Raw genomic sequence first — 24,139 nt, 5'->3', positions numbered from 1 at the left:
GCTCTGTGCATAACCTGGTATATGGCTCCAGTGATTTCCACTGCTTTGGGATTAGGATGGAAGGCACACCACTCACAACAGAGGGAAACAGACACCTGGAGAATGCAAGATGAGTATCTTTCCCTTTGATGTTACTAGTTTCTGAATTTTTTTGATGCATCTGAAAACAGGCAATAGCTGTCCTGAATCTCAAAGGAAGAGGAGAAATCAGTTCCACTTCTGAGTTTCCTTCTTCATTTCAGTTATGAGATAACTGAGGTACATTAAGCTTGCAATGGTGCATGATATTCCCTGGGCCATGCTATTCTTTATTTTATATCTGTTTGATTGGTTTTTTTCAGTCTTAATTAAGGAGAGGAAGAGAAATACAAGTCAAGTAATACTGCCTGCAAACATGAAATTATATCCAAGCACCATTTAAAACTCTGTGACAATTAACTACCTAAAATTTAGATTTAGAACCACTGAGATTTTGACTGTTTTTTAGAATCATACAAGAACTCATGTTTCCCAACACGTCTGTTAACTTGCTTTACACTGCACCTGGAAGCTCTACAAAGACATAGCTCAAAGTATTAAATTTTAGCTGCTAAGGCTGAGAAGGAGTTTTGAATCAGGAAGATGGATCAAACCTGAAATTTATACTGAGGCATGCCTGTTATTTAAAAGATTAATAAACCATCCTTCTGCCAAATCCAAACAAAACTAATTCTGACCTCCTGCTGGATTAGGTTTACAAGCTTCTGCATTAATAACACACAACACTGCAGGACTGCATGAGGATATTGAAAAAATAGGGTCTTTCCTAATTGTGACTAGCAATTTTCTTTCCTCCTTCATAGCTGACATGAGGTCTGTACACAGTGGCCAAAGTAAGAAAACCAAAGAGCTGATTTACAGTTGACTTGGACGAACACCACAGCCTCGTCATGCCCAGCCACATTCTCAGCCTTCACAGAGACGCGGTAAATCCCGGGATTCTCGTAGCGGTGACGGATGGGCTCTCCAGTCATCGTCAGGTTCACGTATATCGCCTTAAAGCCATCCCCAAGATCTACCTGGTATTTGGTACTCAATACATCACCCTAAAAGGAAAACACATCAAAGGTATCTGCAATGGCCACAACCAAAATAGACAGGACACATGTTCATAACCTTTTACGGAATCACAACAGCATTTTCAGCCCCAGCCAGACATCTTGACCCAACTGCAACAGCTGCAGTAAAACCACTTCTGCCATGGCAATTACATTAGTGCAACAGATGCTGTGTGCACTAACAGAGAAAATACCCTGTTCACAGAGCAAGGTGCTACCTTAAAATTACATACCCCAGACCACTAACCAAGTTGTATGGGACAGAAACCATCACTCTTCTCTTAATGCAGCTGGACATTATGTAACATAATGGTGCAGAACAGCCCAAGGTTCAAAAGTGATGCTCATGTGATTGTAAGCAACAGAAGATTGCTATTTTAGCAATTTACTACTCATCACATGAGCTTCTAGCCTTTGCAGTTATAAAGTAAAACCAACTGGCTTAGATGTTCTTCACAGCGCTTTCCAGCCATACCTTCTCACTGTCAACCCTGTGGCCTTTAAGACCCAAGCTGGGATCTTTACAGAGTTGTAGAGTGTTACACGGAGCTACCAGCATGTTAGGAGCTAACATGCTCTAGTGCAAAATTAGATGCATGCTTAATAAAGCTGAGTTTGGGAAATGGTTTAAAAGTCCAGTCAAATAATTCGATCATGTCAAATAGCTAATGAAATTTATAATTCATAATACTTCTGTTAAGTGTTCCTTTAAGTAACACTGTGTTCCTAAATTCAGGCCTAAAGTACCACAAGGCTGATACCATTGTCAGAGAACAAACATGCCCATCATTCATGTTGTCACAGCATAGCTGCTCAAGAGAGAAATCAGGTCTGTGCCACATGGACCTGGTCATTTGGATTCAGTCAATGGAAAATTTGTTTTAGCTGTGAGCAGCAATGCTTTTTCAACACTACTGGCAGCACTGCCTGAGCAAGGGGCCCTGATTCCTTGACCTCCAGCAGTGTGGATGTTCCTGCTTGCTTCCCAGAGATCATGGCAAGCTGCAGGGCCAGGCTATGTAGAAAAGCCTCTTTGTTGTGGAAACACAAGTATAAATTTCAAAAACTTCCTTTCCACTATGAAAGGAATGTATGCACCCATATGCTGGTCAAGCAACATGAAAGGCCATCAAAGCAGAAAAGGATTGACATTGAAATATTCAAAAATCACTTCATTTCTCCAAAAGCCACTCTCTGAAATTGCTTTATTTCAAAATTTAGTCCTAAAAGGCAGCACTATGTAATTCTTTTCATGATGACAACGATCAGTGATTGCAATAATCTCCCCAGGAAACTGATTAATTATCCAGAATTCTATTCTATTGTATTCTATTGTATTCTATTGTATTCTATTGTATTCTATTGTATTCTATTCTATTCTATTCTATTCTATTCTATTCTATTCTATTCTGTTCTGTTCTGTTCTGTTCTATTCTATTGATTTAGCAGGACAGGTGCCAGGCATCTTATCCAGCTCTATGATTTTTCCAAGAGAGGTTAGACCAGATGATCCTTGAGGTCCCTTCCAACCTGTCAGTCTATATTTCTATGATTCTTTGAAAATCAAAGGAGGTATCATGCCTAGAACCCATGTAATCCTGCCATTACCTTTCCAAAAGAAAGGAAAACATACTATTATTTCCTCCTTTTATTATTTTACAGTGTGGATGATTTTGTTCCATGTTTTATCACACGAAAAACATTGCTTATAATGTAAAAAATACCCATAATAAGGAACCTCTAGGATTATCAAATACCTAAGCACCATATTTCAAGACACATAAAGGACTGTGAAAGGCTCTTCATTGTGAATAGTTTTTTCCCAAATAACATCTTTACTTTGACAACAGAAGGGTAGAATTTTGCAGAGGAGATAATATGTTATTAAAGTTTAAAGCAGAAGAGATATCTCCTTGCCAGCAATGTGTCAGTAAGTCGAATCTCTTTAGATGACATTAGCTTGCATACAATTCTTTTTCACTCTGTCTAATGCTAACAAGTGTACATGCGTATTTTTTCCAGGTGAGACAGAAACCAGCATTGAAAGACAGTAGAGGAAGGTTCTCTTAACATTTTATTCTATTAACTTCCCTAGTGTAAAGATGAGGGTGCTTTCTTCAAAACATCCAAGTATTTCTATTTCCTGATGGGTAAAGACAGAGTATGGAGAAGTAGCAAAACAGTGATAAAGGGAAAAGGCAGATAAATCTATAAGGAATTGAGACATCTACTTCTATAAAAAATAGAAGATTGTCATGACATTATTTATTCATATATTCAGCCAAAAAAATTTGGGGAAAATTATGACCATGATGGTGTATTTATTCTTTGTTATTATTTCTAAGGACAGTTGCAAACTGCCCAAATGTACCAGAAGCCTGCTTCCTTTCCTCTCTGATGTCTGGTATTCCTGCACCTAACAACATGCATTCACAGAAACTAGCAAATTAATTTTGTTCACCAGAGAAAAGAATGTGTTTTGGTTTGTTGTAGTAGAGCTGATTCCTAAACTCAGTAATTGTTATGAATTCTCATTGGACTTTGTCATACAGATTAAGTTCTAAGCAGTGCTCAGAACATTTGAGTTTAAATATTATTCTTAGCCATAGAGGGCACCAAACTGCTATATTTCTTCTAAGTCTGTCTTCCTCTTTGATGCATGGAGCAAAGAGTTCACCAAAAGACACAGCAAGGGATTCTCTTCAAGATCCGTTATTTCTGGAGATTTTTGAATAATTTTAAATGTTTTTCATATTGCCACAGAGATTAATTAAAGCTTCAGTAGGAAGAAACTCAAACTGCCAATCAAAATCATTAGAGTCCAAATTGTAACCAAATGCTCTAGGCTTACAATAAACATTTCCAAACAAACTCTAAAAAGAGAAGGCAGCAGGACTTGCCACACAAACTGTTGGGGCACTGCATGCACTGGGACAGAGCCTGTGAGCATTAAGCAGCCCAGTGTTCTGCACGAGACCTTCTTGATTCTATTACAGAAATAAATCCCAAGTGCTTGATTTATAGAGCACAGGTTTGCCAAAATGTGTGAACTTTCTTCAAGTTCTTGCAAACCAGTGGAGTTAGCCAGGATTACAATACTCTGGTAACCTGAGCAGAGCAGTTATAGCTTAATGCTAAAAAACAAGCATGAGAAAACAAACCCATGGCAAACAATTCATCCAAGAGTTACTCGCTGCTGTTGGTCAGGGCCTTAGGGAATTGTCTTTCAATAAACAGAGAATGCCCCTGTATCTTTGGCAACTCAACTAAAATATAAAAATATTCAGATGCTGAGCTATTTGCTGATTTCTGTAAGGCTTTGCCTCATTCTTTTCTGAAAGGTTGATTCTCAAAAGCATCTAAACCCAAGTATTAAATGTTCTCTCCATTTTTGTTCTCTGATACAGCAGTTGAAATTTTCAGTTCAAGAAGACTTTGGTAATCCAGTTACTCTGACTTTCCAAGAAATCAGTGCTTTTTCTCCTGAGGAGACAAATCCTGTTCTGCGGGTGGAATTTGGAGCTTCACTGAGTTTACTGGCTTATCTTATTCACTTGAAATCAAGTTTCAGTATTTAGAAAGCTGTTAATCTTTGTCTCAAGCACAAATTAATCTTCAATCAGCAGCAAAACAGGTAGGAATGAAACTAACCCTAAAATCAGCAATTCAACTTCCATGTAGGCAATGTTTATTACTACCTGCTCTTGTTGGACAATGAAGGTGATGTCTTCCCCAGGCCTTACAGCCAGACTTTCTTCTCTGATGCTGATCTGAAGTCCCTTGGGAGCAATCAATGGACACATATGGTGTGCTAAGTTCTGCTGCAGGTCTACTCCACCTTCACACACATTAGAAACAACTTTCCTGTACCTGCAAAAACAGTAAACAGTGGGCACAGTGAATTGGAGGTAAGCAAAAGAATGACAGCAAAGGCACCAAATGCATGTGTGATTGAGGCTACTGCATTTTCCTTGGGTTCACAAACAGAGAAGATTGCAAATGATCAAAGCCAACTAACAATGCAAGTACTTTCATTGCCTTAACTGGGGTAACCTGCTGAAGAAAGGATGTGGAGCATGGATGAGAATTTCACTTACATGCATTGGAAGAGTCTGTGTTTTCCAACTTAGAAACATGCCTGACTAGCCCTCGGGCACCTAGACAGTCTGCTGACCTCTCTGTCATCCCCTTTTCTAGCATCCAAGTCTTCAATGCTCTAGAGGTCTTGGTTCAAATCCCACAGATTGGGAAGAAATTAGACCAAACAGCTTCTACATTAACCCAGAACTAGTTGCTTAACTGCTGCTTCCAAATCTATTTGTTTCTTAAAACACTTAAAACATTTGTTTAATATAACTGTATAAGAGTGAAAGGACTCACACTTTTAAAGTGCTAATAATGAAATGGTCGGATGTGTACAGTAATTATTTACAGATCACTTTCACACAGGTATGCTATTTTTAAACATCCTTTACAATCAGAGTTACATTTCATTCTTCTGAATTCCCACTCTGTATATCCCAGCTGTCATCCACAACCCAAAAGGCAGCATTTTCCTCTGTAAGGTAAATATACACAGAGACTGTGATTCTATTGCCAGATTGGACATTTCAGCATTTGGTTCTCATCTCCACAACTGACTGTGATGGTGTTATGATAAGCCAGAATAGATGCCAGCTGCAAGTTATTCTCAGCACAGACGTCAGACTACATTGTAGTGTATATTCTATGCAGTATTGTTTGTAGTTACTAAGCTTCCTTTGATTCTGAGTGTCCCATATGGTCAGGAAAAGAATCTTTTCTCCACAGAACTCCTTACCCTTATGGAAGTGAGAAACTTGGAAATTCTGTGAGATGCTGTCAGTTCCTCAGAGTAATTCATTGGATCCAAACTGAAAATTACTCTGAACCCAAGAAACGAGCGAAAAGGCTCATGAGCATTCCTATCAGAAGTGTAATAATAGATCCAAAAAAATAAAAATTCTGAAAAGACAGCTCACCCTCTTCTCAAATGGATTAGTTTTTTAACTGCTGTGAACACACAAGGCAATATTTTCCTTTCATTAATCTGTAGGAACCTTCTGATCATGCCCTTTGTCAGAATCAGAACTTTTCCATTTCCCAGTTTTTACAGTTTGCCTAATTTACATTTCATAGAATCATAGACTGGTTCGGGTTGGAAGAGACCTTAAAGATTATCTCTATTAACCCTCCTATCATGGACAGGGACACCTTCCACTAGATCAGGTTGCTCAAAGCCCCATCCAACCTGGCCTTCAACACTTCCAGCGATGAGGAATCCCCAGGTTCTCTGGGCAACCTGTGCCCAGAGAAACTCACCACTCTTACAGCAAAGAAAGTTTTCCTATTATCTAATCCAAACCTTCACTCCTTCAGTTAAAGGCCATTCCCCCGGTCCTATCACTACATGTCCTTGTGTAAAGTCCCTCTCCAGCTCTCTTGTAGACTCCATTTAAGTATTTAAATATGAATTTCTTTCAAACCACATTTGAGGCTACTGATTGAAATATTCTACCCCTCTCTGGAAGCCTCATCGAGCCCATGAAATGCAAAATCAGCTTACCCAGTGCTGCTGGTGTATGCCTGCCCCAACACACAGTCTTCAGGAGGTGCTTCTGGGTTAAACCAAAAGTCAGCAAAGCATTTGCTCGACTCCAGCTTCAGAGGTGCAGAGCGCTCAAACCCGTAATCACTGAAAAACATCAACACCAAACATGTTACTACCCCCACATCACTCTGCAATCCAGTTTGGGGTGAACGAGACTACATTTTTCAAAGTCAATATATTTTTTCAGTGTTATTCTACTAGATGAACATACAAGTTGATGAAGCCAATTCTGTTCTAATTTCAGTGGGAGTTGTGTACACTTGGGGGAAAAACTGGTTGCAATTACTTCGTCAGTTCTGCAAAATTACCTCCCTTGGTAAAAAAGGATTTTTTTAAAGGTTTCCTTTGACACTCAGACCAAACATTTCTTTTATTTTCTTTTTTTCTTTTTTTTTTTTTTAAGCTTGCCTTTAAAATTAATTCCATGGTCATTTTTCAAGTCTTGGTCAACAAAGAAAAACAGCAGGATCTGTTCAGTCAGGTGAAACAAATACTTAAACATGGCAAGATTTTTAATGGGAACAGGGGCAAAAGGAGGAAAATAAACCCATCTCAACCTCTATGTAAATATTTATTAGAAATAAGTCAAAAGGCCCACAGACAGACTCACCATAAGAAATCAGTGTTCACACATTCACAAACTTTGGATGTGAGAGCTGATGTGAAACTTTTCCCTTTAATGCACCAAGATGAAATCTTCCTCTTCCGAAAGCTTCTCTGCTGGCCCATGATGCAACGATCACCCTGAATATCAAAGCACTGGACTTATTGCAACAGAACCTCCACAAACAGACCTTGTGTTGTCCTGAGAAAGGCTGGTCTTCCTGCCAAGACTATAAACCTTACCAGCCCTCTGATCTCAGGTATATAGGTATAGAAAGCCCTCATATCCACTGCTGTCCACTAACAGATCATTACAGAGTTGTAACATGGGCTATATTTCCAGGACACAAATCTGAAGATGCACATGAAAATGAAAGTGCAATTTATGTTTCATAAGTGCCCAACCTGTGTGCAAAGCTCAGAACTGCCATTTAAAAATTTCATCTGTCTGCAGATAGTGAATTTCTCTAAATGACCATATCTCATGTTGCCTGTCCATTTGAAGCATCAACCATGAGGACACAGAACGAGCTCTCTCCATACACACTCCATTGGTAAATGGGCAGCTGCAAGTACTCTGTCAAAGTAGTTTTAGTAGTTTCTAATTTCTGAAAGATATTTCAATGCCAATATCCCAAGATACTGTTACCCTTTAGGCTCAGATCTGTGTAACATTCTTTGTATACACACAGCAGTCCCAAACAGGAGGTGTAAAATTAGGCATGAGAACTAGAAAATGAGAGCCGGAGTAACACTGAAGTATGCGAAAAATTAACCAACCCTAGTGGAAGAAGTAAAACATAAAAATCAGAATGATTATGAATAAATATGATGTGTTCCATTTAATAAAAAATACCACCACATATTGGTCTCTTTAATCAGTACATTGTACAGACAATTTAGCTTCCGGAAAGTGGATTTGGCCAGAGCATCGTGATTAGCACAGCCTTAGTGCACTATGCAGAAAGGATATCGCCCAAAACAACTGGACTCCATTACATTATTGGTCCACTGAGATCCTAAATTACTTCTGGAATGGACTTTACTTATGGCAATTTATATATGAGTATGGTATGTGGTCAGGAAGTTGGCAGAACATGACTGCATGTTGAAATTGTTTCAATCAATATTACACACTTCACTTTATGGGACATGCTTCCCAACCCAGCAGGACCACCTATTATTATGGCAACCCCCCAGATATACTTCTGCCTTTTTTGGGACACAGATCACACAACCAAAGGGAACACAAAATCCTCTCTGACTTTAGACTCCAGCGAAATCAGCATAAGGAGACTAAGCTGTGGGTATAGCATCCGAATTCAATTTGGAAACATTTTCTTAGCACACAACACTATATGAATCTGAAAGCTATGGAAAAATTTTGTCAGTTAACATAAAACTATGAATACCTGCAGATTTGTGAGCTCCCAAGACTCATAGTCTTCATCAGTGCACTCCCTGGGGAAGGATGGTCTGAAATCCACCTTCACCAGTTCCCAGTCTGAACGGTAGCTGATATGTCCAAAGACTCTGAACAAAAGACCAAAAGGAAACTCTTACTGCAAAGAAATACCAAACAGCTTAGATTCAAAATTTCAGTCTTATCTTTTCCTATCCACAGTCGTAGTTCTCTGCTAAAAGGTCCCAGGTTAATTTTTCTTCACTTTTATTCCTCTTCTATGTACAATGAGTCTAGTTAGGAAACACTTGTTAATTGTATGAAACTTTACAATGAAGAGATATAACTCATATGTTAAAGGTTTTTTTCCCTAGCAAACTATCCAAAAATTAAACAGGGAATAATATTTTCTAATTTGAAATAATTTTTTTTCTCTATTATCTTGCTATGTGAAACAGACAGAGCTCTCAGATTTTGACAGGAAGCTCAGATCAGGGAGCAGAAACCCAGATGACCAGAGTCAGTTTCCAGCTCTGTTGCTCATTCCTTGTGATTTGCAATTTCTTCAGTTCTTTTTCTTGTGGGATTTTGTTTTAATTTCTACAGTCTTCAGATGGCAACATGCTATTGTTAAACTCACAGCATTATCATAATATTTATTAATTTCTAAGGAATACACTACATCTTCACAGTGTGCTGGAGAATTCAGAGTCTCTTCTTCATTTCAGATAGTTCAAAGTATAACAAAAACCAGCCAAAAACGGTATAATCTTTTTTTTTTTTTGGGGGGGGGGGGGAAGGAAAAAAAAAAGGAAATCTCATTACTTTAAAAAACAAGCTGCACTTTCAAAGTTCAAAGCAGACAACATTTTTTAAGACAGAATCTTTATTTCCAAAACAAAATGGGTACATATGACATCAAACAACAAATTAGAAAGGATAAAGACTCTTTTTGGGCAAAAGTAAAATGTATTTGTGGTTTGTATCAGGCTTATGTGACTTACTTGCCAAAGAATTTAAGGTTAATTCTGAAGCCAACAATTTCTGTGCAGTTCATACTGCACACAGTTCATATTCCAAGCTTTAGTATCATTGTCCAAAGTAATTAATTCCTTTTGCTTTGCCCTCAGTTTTGTCCAAATCCAGGCACAGCAGGAACGGTACAGTTTTACTAAAATCATTCTGCAGTGCCCAGTCATTTCTCTTGTCCTGAATTCCAGGTTCAGATTGGAACTGGAGTAGACCAGAAGTGATTGATTTTCTACAGCACAGAGGCAATACACAAAGCATGTTCCCTGGTAAATGGCTTACAACTCTGAAATATTCCAAAAAGGCTGAAATAGTTCACAGAGACTAAAGATGTACAATGATTTCCCCCTTTCCTTTCTGGTGTCTTTGCTTCTCCTCCACAGCAGAGAGCTGTAGATATCAATAGGTTATTGCTCACACTGCTCCCATTATAGTGACTGGACAACCCATGCTCACAGGAAACCACACCACAAGCAGTGCAGTTAATTAAACACAAACATATGCATTTAGTTTGTATTTTTTACTCTTTTCTTCTAAGGCTCTGAGATTAAAGGACTTGGAACATCTAATTCCTTTCCTTCTAAACGTACTTATGTCTCAGAAGTAGAAGCAATGCACACAAACTAAAAAATGTGGCTCAGTCACTGGCTGTATGTGCACATAGGTGAGGTGTGTGGTCCCATTTCTCTCATTAAGCCTAAGGGTTTGGTTCTTTTTTCTGGTTCAGCTGGATCCTAAGAGCTGCTGTCACCATATAATCTTATTCACTGGTAGTTACATACTCAATAAAGTGTCTACCTAGGTGGTCTCTTGCTTTTTCCACAATGCCTGTTTCAATATGACTGGGTTTGCTGACAGACATGAAGTGTCTTTTGTATGCAAAATGTCCTGTGCCTGTTTTCTAAAATCTTTGTTTCTCCATACAAGGTACTAACATAAGGCAGACTTCACCATGTGCTTATGCAACTACCTACCTCAGTGATTGCTGCTCCAGGCATCACAAAACTTCACAAATTTACTGCATTTCTTTTATTAACTCATTCATAAAAATATACATTCAAGTGCAAGTAGCCAAGTCCTGTTAAAGCTTCACTCCTGCCTCAAGAAAAGTATTTTCTACAGAACAAATGAAATTTTCTCCATTCGTGTGAGCTATCTCAGGCAGATTAGCCAAGGAAAGAGGAAGAAAGGAGGTGGTGTTTTGAGTTCAAGGCAGAACAGAATAATGACATTCTCCTGAAAACATAATCTCTGAACTATTATTAATGATCTTTGAAATCTCATGAGGATGATTCCAAATAACTATGGCAAGGGAAAGATGTTGCTTATATATATAAATACACACACACAACCACACATACACTTTTATGTGTGTATATAGAACCAGAAATATAAAAGAGCAAAACAGAGCTCAGAGAGTTAGAGATTAATTTTGATATCCACAGAGATACCAAAAAATTATTGAGCTATCCACTTCTAAGCACCTTGGAGATAATTAAAATGATAACAAACAGCTACCACAGATTTATCAAAACCAAATCATGTCAAACTAATGTAATTTTCTCCTTTTACAGGGTAACTGGATTAGTGGATAAAGGAAAGAAAAAAATGCAGCATGTTTTGACCTTTGTTAAAACTGTTACACATTTCTACCTGACATTGTCTCAATATAAAAAAGAAAACAGTGCAGATAAAATCACTGTGAAGAGGAATGGAAGTACATATTGAATTAGAAGAATCCATTTTCAAAAGGTAGTTATCAAATAAAGAATATTTTGAGATATGTAACACAAAGATATGATGGGCCCACAGTCAATATTTTCATTAACAATTGTGGTCAAATAAGAAAGACAAAAAGTTTTGCTGGTAACACACAAAGAAGGGAATGGACATGATGGAAGCAATGTTCAGAAATCAGTATGATGACATACTCCAAAACCAAGCAAAAAGTACTCCTTGGGAAAAAAGAAACCCAAACCCATATAAAGGTGGAAACCGAAATGGAAAATAACTTTCAAATATCAAATAAAAGACTTGGGTAATTCTGTGGAATTAAAACAAGAATGAAGTGTTGCTGCAAAATAAGAAAGACTAATTCTAGGTTGTATTCAGAACTCAAAAACAGAAGACGTGGGGGTAATTATTTTGATAAACTTGGCACTGGTAAAGCCTCTGGAAGAATATTGTGTCTAATTTTGGATTTTATATGCATATTTACAGACCCACTAAAAATGAATTTGAAGAGGGGCAAAATGACTCATAAGCTGCTTAGAAAATGTAACCAATGAAGAATGATTGAAAGAATTGGGTTTTTCGCTGGAATAGATAAAGCTGTACAACAAAACGTTTGCAGAGTCTTGTTATAGTAAAGAGCTGTCTTCAAAGAGACCTAGAGGAAGGGCAAGAAAGACCAAGGACAAGGATCAATTTAAAAGATACTGCCACATTATTCTCTAATTCCTTCTCCTCAGTACTGGTGAGTTTACATGTGAAGTGCTGGGTCCAGTTCTGGGCTCCCCAGTACAAGAGAGAGATGGAATGACTGGAGGGGGTCCAACAAAAGGCTGTGAAGGGATGAAGGGGCTGGAGCAGCTCTTGTGAAAGGAGAGGTTGAGAGAAGTGGGACTGTTCAGCCCAAAGAAGAGAAGGCTCAGGGGAAAATGTCAAAAACTCTCTATAAACATCTGGAGGGAAGGCACAAAGAAGATTCTTTGCTAGGATTGGAGCCAGGTCTTCAGTGGCGCCCAGTGACAGGACCAGTGGCAACAGATTCCAAATGAAATACAGGAAGTCTTCTCTGAACATCAGGAATCAACATTTCTGCTGTGAGGGTGCACTGTGTTCAGGGGCCCAGAGAGGCTGTGAGTCTCCACCCTTGGAGACATTCACAAGCCATCTGGGAATAGCCCCGTGTGAGTGGCTCTGGGTGGGTGTGTGTGAGCAAAGGGGTTTGACCAGATCATCTCCAGAGGTCACTTCCGACCTCAGTGATTTTATGATTCTGGAATTCTGTTGAAGTTATGATTCAAGATGTTGAAGTTGTTCATTCTGCCCCACTAGAGTGGGAAATTAGAAAATATCAGGGTTATAGATAGATAAATATTGTCCAGTTCCACACCCTATAACGATAGAAAACCTATAGAAATTACTCTGGAAATGATGCAAAACCTACTGGGATAATATGGCAGCTATGTACAAAACATGTATGCAAACAGCAAAGTCACTGTTTCAGGGGGTGAACTGCAACATTCTCTTCTGTGGATTTTTAGCAGAAGACTGAAATAACATTTCTGCACGTTGGTCCAGCCTCTTGGGGGAAAAAAAAAGGAACCCAACAAAAAACCCCAAAAACTCATTTCCATTATGGCTGTTCTGATTCTACAAACTGAAGATGACGTTCTCACAGAGCATAGTAACGACACCAAACATTCTCTGGCTTAAATAAAATCCCAAAGATTTAAGAAAGTGTCCCAGTACAGTCACAAACTCCATTAAAAATACAGACACACAGCTTTGTAATTCCTAGGGTAAATTTTCCAAGGAATGAAGCATCTTACACACATCCACTTTAGCAAACTGTTTGAAAAAAAAGTCTTAATGATTAGTAATGCTGTTGCTGCAGTAGCATGTGTTGCAGACACCTCACATGAGCACACTTAAATGTGCTGCTAAAGATAACTAGAATAAAAAAGAAGTATTTTTCAAGGTAACTAAGGAAGTATTAAGTAGGATTCAATGGATTAGACAAAAATATGAGCTACAATAAAGCAATACATAACAGCAATCACAATATAATTGCTCAGGTGCAAAATATATAATATATATGATGAATAAAATCATATGAATGAAAAAAAACTGAAATGGTGCAGCAAGTGTAACTGATGACTAGAAGTTATATATCAAGATGATAGCAATTCATAAGCTACTAAAACCTTCCTCTTGATTAACTATATTTCATTAGAAAGCCATCAAATCAATTCTGTTGAAACTATAAAAGATGATGCTGTGATAAATAATTTTTGGAAGAAATTCCAATTACCTTGGAAATTAATTTACTTTTATTTGCAAGATTTAGGATCCATAATTTTAACTTCAGTGTTTCAGTTGCCATAACAACTTTGTACATTTGTTCCTAGTTCATTTATGAGCACATAATTTTTTAATTTGATTGCATCATTTGATAGATAAGACAGTTTAATGCAGTTTTTAAGCTAACTCATTTAAACTATTTGTTGGAGGATTGCTGGTTATTTCTGTTCCTGATAAAGCTCATAATCAGGCAGAGTTAATTTAACAGAAATTATATGCAATGATAATCTTTTCCAGTAAATTCTGTTCAATAGACAAGACCTATTCAATAGAGACTCCTTGCTCAGGTGAGCAGCAGTAGCTGTGTCATCTCCTGTCCCTGTGTTTTGTTTTACTCATGAATACCTGAGAACACTCAAAGACCTCAGAGTGGTGGGAGTGATCCTGCAGGATTTTCCCACCAAGGTCACAAAGGTCACGTGGGGAATTTATTCAGATGTTTAATGTAGCAACTAAAACCGTGCAAGTTTTGCAGTTGTACTGAGGACTAGGGATGACAATTGTGTGATGCACAGTCCCTTTGTTTGAAATCAGAAGCCTCTTTCATTCTATACTCACTGCTTTAATCTCCAAGTGCTGCACTGGCTTTTGCTCTCCTTTTTGATGAGTTTGCCATCAGCTGTGATGTTCAGAACAGGACACTGCAGCAGAGTGTCTGCACAGTGATGAGCTGCCCTGTTGGCATACTCTGCTAAATTCATATGCCACTTGGGGGTGGCCTCTAGTTTTTTTGAAAGAGACTTCAAAAGTACAGAGCTACTGACAGTAAAACCTAGGATTTGAATCAGGGTCAGTTGAGGGCCCCACATACAGGTGAGATGGGCATCTCAAGGGCTCTCTCTTGGATAATATGTTGAAATTCCTTTGGAGAGCACCTAAGCAAACTGTCCAAGCATGTACCCAAAATTCTTTACAGATCTAAACCTCACTAGCTAACAGTGAGTATATGATCAAGGTGGGAAAGGAAACCACACTATGAGAGATGCTAGTTAATTCTTTTAACAATTCTTTCTGTCTCCTTTTAAATGGAAGCAGTCACAGGGCTTCATCAAAAAATTATATTTATACTTTGTTCCGAATTGAAGGTCTCCTTTCCAGCAGTAAATCATATGAGAAGGAAATAGAATGGTCGGTGAACTTATTGTTTTGTACATTTTTTAACTCTCATGTTTTGTATATTTTTTAACTCTCAGACCTCTCTACTAATTTTTATAAGACTATTGCAATTTCAGATTAAATATTCAATCTACCTTACAGTTCACTAGATATCAAAGACCATTTACATTAAAAAACCAGCATCTTTCTCAGTTATCTTCTACATAAAAGGATTAGTTAGAAGTCTTGTCAATTTATGGTGACTTCAAAGAGCTGAGTCCTTTGCTTCACGTAGACCTTTACTATGAATGATGAAAATATTCTTGAAAAGCAAATAAATGTGACAATCTTCTTTTTGTTCTGCCTGTTGTGGTTCATATTATTAAAATGTCTTTGAACATACACTGAGACATGCCAAAATCTGTGTAGAAATTACCTAGCTGAGGAGCAATTTGATGAGATGGTGGCAGGGAAGGATGTACTTTAGTGTAGCCACTGCCAACAGGCAGTGCTCTTGTTAACTCACAGGAATAATATTATTATTGAAAGATTTTCCAAGGGGATTTGGGTTGGCAGAGATAGCCATGAATATGTCCTACAGTGACATTTAAAGCCTACTATTTTCAAAGGAGAAAATGACAAGTGAATCTTTACTAGATGAGCTTTCCTTCCAACAGTTGTCTTTGCTTCCATTACATTGTTGTAAAATCAACAAAAACCCAGATAAGTCAGAGGGTTCCTTCTGGTAAAATGGGTGAAAGTAATGTGAGATTCAAGCTGCAGTCTGTTACACATCAAGATTATAATTCAGCATATTTTTCTAATTCTCCAAAAGAACATAACAGAGGTCACATTTCAGTGGCCTTCCTAAATTGCAACTAGAGAAATGATGAATGCTTCCATGTGCAAAAGTAGACACCTGCCTACATAAAGCAACTGCACATAAAAAGTGCTTGTGTATACAGGAGATCATGTTCAAATATGCTGAGACATTTATGATTTAAATGCCTTAAACTACAAACACATGCATATACTTAATACACTAAAGAGAAGAGTAGGGTTTCTGGGTTGGGCTGGTTTTTCTGGGTTTTGGTTGGGTGTTTTTTTTTTTGGCTGCCAAAGTGAAAAATGAAGGGAGGAAACAATTTACTTGAAATTGAACCAAAATATGTTTTTTCATTGTTTCCTGTTCACATAAGCTAATAATTGCCATTCATTCTTTAATGCCAAAACATCTTGGTTTTAGCTCTTTTGGGGAAAAAGAACGGAAATGAATGCTTAGGTTCTGAGAAGTGCTGGGGAGAAGCAGAATGAGGGTGTTTCCACTTCATCCAGGATTTCAGTGTCTCCATGATATTTGTGAATTACATCCAACATTTTTTCCCATCTATTTGATAAATTCCTGTCCAAGAACAACCTTTTAACACGTATGCTGTTTGGAAAACATTGCAGATTTAGTGCCTAGCCTAATGTCTTATGTAGAAGTAAATACAAAGTGGACAGTGAACAAAATTGTTTAAAGAGAAACATATGACACTGTAGAGGATAGCTTTTACATAATTCAACTCTCTGTTTTCATCTTACTTAAAGATCAAATTAATCTGGGATACTTGTAAAATTTTAAAATTCTTTAGCTAATACTCTCTATCCTACTCATATATTTAAAAAGCAAGTCTCATCACAATTAGAAATTCTTAATTCAGACTTCACCTAGCAGAGCTAGAGTTACTAGACTACAGTCATCTAAATTGTGGTTTCTTCATTTTGAGAGCAAAATATAGTTCAAGGCCCCAACCAAAAGCAAATAAAGTGTTAAGAAAATTTAGTTGTTGTCTAAGTTTGTAATGGTTATTTATTTGAAATAGAAACCAAAAGGGAAGCATAGTTAGAGGATCAAAGCTTCAGGCACTCTCTCTGTGAAAAGGGCTTAAAATTACACAAAGCCTATTCTGAATGAAAAAGTCACATCACCATTTTCTGTCCTTTCCTCCTGTAAACAGTGATAAGGCGATAAACAGATTCTAACAGAACATGGATTCCTAACTTTTCAGTTCCTCTTACTCAAATATATTAACAAATCTGTCCTAAAAATGTATTAAATATGGGCTTTAAAGTGACTGAAAGCATCCTGTTGCTGTGCTTCTGACTACAATATGAAACTGTAAGGAAAGAAATTTAAAGACCAAACTTTACCCACTAAACTTCTTTTGAGCAGAGTGAGACTGGGCCAGTACAATGTCTTGACTCCAAGGTCCAAGCTGGTGGTGACACTGCAGTGCTTTGACTTGCTCTGCTAACATCTTTGTCCACGGAGATGACAGCAAAAGCATTAGGCTTGCTGCTAAACAGAGATCTGTACATCTGCATTAGCTGATATCTAGATTGCATTGGAATAGAACAAGCAGTTTGCTTTTCCAATGCTTTTTTCACCACATTTCCTCTGTTTAATCTCAGATATGTTCCTTCTCATGCAGAGAACAGGACAACCATTTCATAACTGAACAATGATTCTCATTCAAGACATTAAGTAGCTGAAAAGAAAACCCAGAATTTGCCTTCAGAAACCAGCTATTCTCCATCATAATGAGGCTTTATCTACCTTTTATCTACCTTTTATAAGTGTTGCAGTATGAGGAAGTCAGTAGAGAAGAATTCAAAACACAGAGAAGTATCTTCACCTAGTAAGGTACTCAGAGGACAGGAAAAGGAATGTCCTGCCATGTGTGACAAAAAGCTCCAAAAAGTGCATGCAATGCTGACTGCTATTGATGTTGTTAAAGGTGAGGTTGACATTCCTAGCAGAATCAACAGTTACAAAAATCCAGACAGCTCTACCGAATATCTAACACTTATTAATATTCATCTGGTTTAGAGTAAGTAAAAATTAAACTATCTTCCTGTTTCCATGATCACCCAGGAACCCGAAGGAACACAATGGGCATTCAAGACAGCAAAATATGTATGCAGGAGTTCAGAGATGCCATAAAGTTCCCAGCAGCATCCAAAGTTGTTATTCTATGAGACAATACAAAAAAAAATAGCCCTCTGGAAAAATACAATTACCCACAAGGAAGATTTTTATTCTACCTGACATAAAGAAAAGCAGTTCTTTTATGTAACCTCTTATTGGCCTTTTAAAAGGGGCTATGGTCTGTGGTACCATATGTTATTGTGCCTACTGGGTTTACACTGCAATCTAAATAACCTGGTTTGGGAAACACTCTCAGAAGCTGAGATGTGATTTAGAAGCATTTCAAACAGGTTTGAAACTTTCATTACATTAACTATTTCCTCTGGAGAGGGACATCAATATTTCAGACACTCAAAAATTCTTCCTTTTGCACTGAGTTAGGCCATTACTCAATCCATTATTAGCAAGTAATTTTTCCCAACTAGAAAATATTGTTCAGTATTGTTCAACAGAGTTGCAGTAACTTTGATTGTTACAAATTTAGAACAAAATAAAACCTACTAGTCCATGCACTATTTTGATGAAAATACACTGGTTGAGAAAATTTCTTAGCAAACCTTACTTATTCATTTAGCAATAAATACTGAATTCGAGCTCCTCATTTAGAATTTGATTTTTACACAGATCAAGTTTCCTAAAATTTATGAATACTTAATTGCTTATCTTTCCTAAACTCATAACTAGGTCTCTTTAGAAATGGAAATCTAGACAGATTGAAAACAGAATGAGTTTCCTAAAGTTTTGAATATTTTACCACTAAAACTCCTAAAAATCGGAACTAGGTTTTTTGCAGAGCACAATGGAATAAAATATATTTTCCTTAGCATTTGTATGTACATACCTAGAATACTGCAGGGGATTTTGATGAATGATTTAGATTAATGTTGACTGACAGATGACAAATGAGTTTTATGAAAACTTTTGACAAGTCAACATTTGGCTTTCCTCTCTGTTTTGGAGAAAACACAAAACTTTCTGAAATGAAGACTTGAGGCAACCAGGTTCACATTTTCCTTTTTCTTCAGTAAAGCTTACTAGACCACTTCACATTGGAATGAAAAACAATCATGAGTGACATTCCTTAGGGGTCAGTATCGGGACTAGTGCTGTTTAACACCTTTGCTGGAACATGGACAGTGGGATCAAGTCCTCCTGTAGAAAATCTGCCACTGACACCAAACTGTGTGGTGCAGTCAACACCCTGGAACGAAGGGACCATCCAGAGGGACCTTGAAGGCTTGAGAGGTGGGCCTGTGTGAACCTCGTAAAGTTCAACAAGGCCAAATTCAAGGCCCTGCACCAGGTTTGGGTCAATACCAAGCACAAATACAGGCTGGGTGGAAGAATGAATTAAAAACAGCCCTGAAGAGAAGAAGTGGGAGGTGTTGGTTAACAAGAAGTTCAACATGAGCCATCAGTGTGTACTCACAGCCCAGAAAGCCAATTTTATCCTGGAATGCATCCAAAGCACTGCAGACCACAAGGCAAGAGAGAGGATTCTGCCACCCTGTCCACTCTCTTGAGATCCCACCCACAGTGCTGCATCCAGCTCTGGGGTCCCCCCAGAGAAGAACACAAGAAGGATGTGGAGGCATTGGACCATGTCCAGAGAAGCTGTGGATACTCCATCCCTGGAAATGTTCAAGGCCAGGCAGGATGGGGCTTCGAGCAAGTTATTCTAGTAGGTGCTCCTGCCCATGAGAGGAGGAGTGGAACTAAATAGTCTCAAAGTTCCCTTCCAACCCAAACCATTCTGGGATTTTATGATTCTGGATAAATTAGGACAGAACTGAAATTCAAATTCAAGCCACTTACAAGTCCAGTCAATATCCCAGACACCATGCTGGAGAATGAGAAGTCTCTTACACACAGATTGACTTCAGTGGGTCTAGGATTTTACCTTAACAGTCAATTTCAGGACTTGTAAAATATTCTTTGACTCTTTTGGGAGTTTATTCTAGAAGCTTTAGATGAAATACTGTCTATTCCTTAATTTTGTTGCACACTGCACATTTTTTCAGTTATTACCTTCCCACTTCAGTATTATGCTATCTCTACTAATTTATGCAGATTTTGACTCTTTATTCAAAGTCTTTATTCAAGCACATTCCATACCAAAGGAAGAGAATTGAAATCCTGTACTAGGAAAATATATCAAACTAGGTCCTTGGCAATGGATTTGGGGATTCCTCAATTAATTTATTTCCATTACCACTTACAAGGTCATCTTACCATATTCTACTAGGAAGAAAATTCTTTCAAACAAAATGAAAAGATAGACTAGTTGATTTCCGGGTTTTTTTCCAGGGAATGTGTATTTCTCAAAAGCAACAAATCACTGTAGATTAAGTCAAGCACGATAATTTAGTACAAGAATAGGTTTTCAGGAAAAATGGACTAAGCCAGACAGAACGACAAAAGGTCTTGACATAAAGTCAGACAGAGCACCACTGGGCTGACAACATCACCCTGAAGGTGACACAGTCAAAAGCAGTGGGAGAGATGAGGAAGTTTATACAATGGCAACAATGAAACTCATACTGCAGGTTTATTCCTCTCATTTTCTTTAGAATCAGGTAGGAAATTTGCATGTATCTTCAGGGCCAGTCTGTGCTATTAAATGTTTGATGCCCTCCATGCTCAGTAAAACTAGCTAAAAAGTAAGATGCAACAAGCCTGGCATGACACACTAGAGTCAGACTCTTGCTGTGCCTCTAGAAATGTACAAGTCACATGATGCTTTTGTTGTCAGATTGGGCTCATGTACCAAATCTAGCTGCAGCTCCATGTACTTGAGATAGATGATTTTAGACAGGCATCATGTTTTACAAGAGCTCTTTAGCCCATTCAGCCAGATATTTAAGCACATCTTCACAGAATCACTGTTTTTAATGATACTTAATAAGGAAAGAACCCCAAACCCAGAGCATACAGTCACCACACATCACTTTATCTGCCAGTAAGTACAGTTTGGGATAAGCTTTTGATCCGTCTACTTTTACTGAAATCAATGGAAATCCCTCATTCAGAGGCATAAGTGTCTCCATGTGGCATATATTATATCATAAATAAACCTGTATTTGAGAGAAGAGAGAGATGATGGGATAATACTGTTCTTCTCAGGTTATAGATGCATAATGGAGGATAAATGGGGCAGTGAAGAAAGAGAGAAAAAACCAACAGCCCAAACCCCACGTCTGCACAGTGCTATGGACTTGGCACAACCCTTGGAAGTACATTGGGTAGGATTTCTGCTTTGCTTTATACACTGGGTCCTTTATACACTGGGCTATTAACTCCTTTTTCCTGGGGAAAATGCCACTGGTACATTTGTAAGTCCTGGGAGACAAAGCTTGTCATGAGCACACTGAGCTCCATATAAAGAATCACACAAACTGTTGCAACAGGAGCACACAAAACAACCTGCGTGCATTGCCCTCAGTGCACTCCCTCTCTGGCTGCAGGCAGCATGTGCCTTTCTCCCCTACTGGACAGGTGTGTTTTACTCTCAGACAGTTCTAAAGCACTAGCATTTATCCTAGAGATGGAGCAAAATGTGCAGCTCAGATCCAGATGTCCCAGATCCTTTGGTAAAAGACAGATAAACAGGGTAAACAATTCTGAGTTGCAGAATTTGGTTATTTTTAACTCTATTCACAGCATCTGCCTCTGTCACTGCACAGAATGAAAACAAATATTTGATAGCACAGTGCTTGGTTACATCAAGTACTGCAGTGCTATTAACTAAGACAATACTACAGTTATTTATACAGTGAAGACAATAGATGTGTAACATTTTTGATCTGACTAAAAATCTGTAGAAAACAAAAAAAGCCAAGAGGAAATAGTTATTTTTTCCCCTGCATCTTTCAGATTTGTAAAGCAGTCCTATTATTCCACTCTCCCCAGTGGTAACTTTGCAAGATTTAATTTCAACATAATCTTTAAAATCTGAAATACTGCGGTCAGATGATTTCAAAGACAGGTTACATACCAGGGAGGTTCAGACATCACTGTAAGCTGTCTATTTGACTGTGAGAAGCAAAAGCCACTGACTCAAGGACCATCTCAAACATGCACAGTTGAAAATCTATGCAAATGCATACACAGAGAGAGCCCTGAAAACAGAGGTGAAACCAAAACCTTACGTCATGACCAGTGTCTCATCTCCAGGTTCACTAAGTAGTCCATCTACAAAGACAGAAGTGCTGGTAAAATTATGTGTGCTCCAGGTCTGGCCTTCATCTATGCTGAACCTGGAAAAAAGCAGAAAAAGCTTTCATTTACAACTATTGGTAATCAAAGCAGAATGCACTTTAAAAATCCCCTCACTACTAAAGCTTAGGATTTTTCAATCACAAAATAGAGTGTGCCTAGACAGTGCATGATATTAATGTGATCTTCTGAGCAACTTATCCAAGGATTCACATTTTTATGAGAAGGTGTAATAAATTTTCCACAAAAATAAATTTCCTGAATAAAATAAAATAAAAACTGAGCTCTGTCAACAAATTATCTTGCTACCTTGAAGATTCAAAAGCTAATTAATTCACATTTCAATCTTTCTAGTAGTCTCTGAGCTAAAGGCCTGCTAAGCAGAGGCCAGTGAAACATGAGAGGCCAACTGCTAAAACATGTGAGGTGCACTAACTGCAGGCACCAGTATGAAGGTGGCCCTTCATGGCTGCTACCACCCACTTAAAGATTTGTAAAAGATACTGATGAATCAGCAAAACATATTTCAAATGTGCACCCCAAAACTTATAAGTCTCTTTTTTTCTGTACATTTCCTTCAAGTCTTTTGGACAGTGGGTTAATGATGGCTTTCAGTACAGATAACCAGGTACAGAGCCTAGTTCCTATTCATGTACATAACACAGTTCTGCAAAAATGAGCCAATTCACAAGTGATAAAGATGTGGTTTTATGTCTTTTAATGTCTTTTTTAAAGATGTATTTTATGCTGAAGATTATAGTTCTGTGTGCCATTACACAAGGTTACCATGTTTTGCTGCACTATCTATGCAGTCTAAAGCTTGATATTCTATACCAAACTGCTTTGCACAAACCTTTGCTGCCAAACAGGCTGAGAAGGCCATTTGCTGCACTGTCACCTATGAGAAGATCTATGCACACTGCAGTTACTTTGTGCATGAATATCTCAGATGAGCTGTGATTCTGGCACACTAAACTACACAGCACATAAGCGCAAATAAGTCCTTCACCTGTTGGCTCTCAAACTCTACAATAAATTGCTCTTGCCAGAGAAACTCAGGGCTATTCTCCAATTTCCCTATGGCCCTTGGAGGGGACAGAAACTTTACAGTATCAATGAACTCTCCTGATTTCACACCTAAGCCACGTATGCAGCACAGGCTGAGCATCACTGACACGCACTGCTGGTGCCAGGCAGCAGCAGCAGATAAACAATTGTGCTGAACATGGCTACTGTAGAGCTCCAGAAGAGTCTTTTAAGGAAAAATTGCCTACACGGATGCAAGAAATTTTTTATGATTAATGCATGATGCCATGGTATCTTCAGCATCATGAAGTCATCTTAAAGTAAACATCCAACAGCATTTTTGTTGACTCAATGAATGTTAAATTAAGTTGATTCCACCTGCGCTTCATACATGATCACAATGAAATGCTTATCTTAAACTCTGAAATTTTCCTGAGGTCTTGAGTACACAACAGCTCTACTCTAATTGACTGTAGAATTACTTGAGTATTTTCAGAGGAATAGAGGTGTCTTTGATAGCCACAATAACTCCACCATGGTCCAAGTACAAGATGTGGTGCTCTTCTTCAAAGACCTACAAGTCAGACAAAGAAAGGCCAGCTAAGCAAATGTACAAAACAGCTGAAATAAAATGAACACGCAAACAAGAATTAAGAGACTTATGTTTTATAATGTCCACACTTCGAACTGAAAAGAACATAAAAGTCGTGTTAAGTCTTATATTTCTCCCAGCTGTAAAAGAAAAGAAAATTAAGTAGGTGAATCAGAAAATGTTCAGGTTCAAATCACAGTCAGATTAAACTGCCTAAAGTGATTTTAGCCCAAGCTTATATTTCTCATAGCGTGCATTCTGCATTCCTTCCTGTTATATATCATCAAGTGACCCATCACCTTACTTTGGTGTTTGCCATATTCTGTGTATCCTGCAGAATAAAATGCTTTGCAGTCTAATTCTAAGAAAAAAAGGAAAAGTACTGCTGTCT

At 38.0% G+C, this 24,139-nt stretch overlaps 1 protein-coding gene across 3 annotated transcripts in view; it reads right to left on the bottom strand.

The window, feature by feature from the left end:
• The window catches only part of SORCS2 (sortilin related VPS10 domain containing receptor 2), a 536,859-nt gene that overhangs the window by 35,935 nt on the left and 476,785 nt on the right, over positions 1–24,139 (bottom strand). For all 3 annotated transcript variants that reach the window (XM_036381659.2, XM_036381658.2, XM_036381660.2), the window contains exons 13-19: positions 23,639–23,730; positions 22,064–22,171; positions 8,742–8,862; positions 7,337–7,470; positions 6,682–6,810; positions 4,796–4,967; positions 899–1,085 (exon numbers count right to left, since the gene is read on the bottom strand). In XM_036381659.2, coding sequence (XP_036237552.1) covers positions 899–1,085; positions 4,796–4,967; positions 6,682–6,810; positions 7,337–7,470; positions 8,742–8,862; positions 22,064–22,171; positions 23,639–23,730 — 943 coding nt within the window. The remainder of the gene's footprint in view (positions 1–898; positions 1,086–4,795; positions 4,968–6,681; positions 6,811–7,336; positions 7,471–8,741; positions 8,863–22,063; positions 22,172–23,638; positions 23,731–24,139) is intronic.

Source organism: Molothrus ater, chromosome 4, assembly GCF_012460135.2.
Source record: "Molothrus ater isolate BHLD 08-10-18 breed brown headed cowbird chromosome 4, BPBGC_Mater_1.1, whole genome shotgun sequence".
NCBI classification, from domain to species: domain Eukaryota; kingdom Metazoa; phylum Chordata; class Aves; order Passeriformes; family Icteridae; genus Molothrus; species Molothrus ater.
This window is presented reverse-complemented; position numbering and strand designations above follow the sequence as displayed.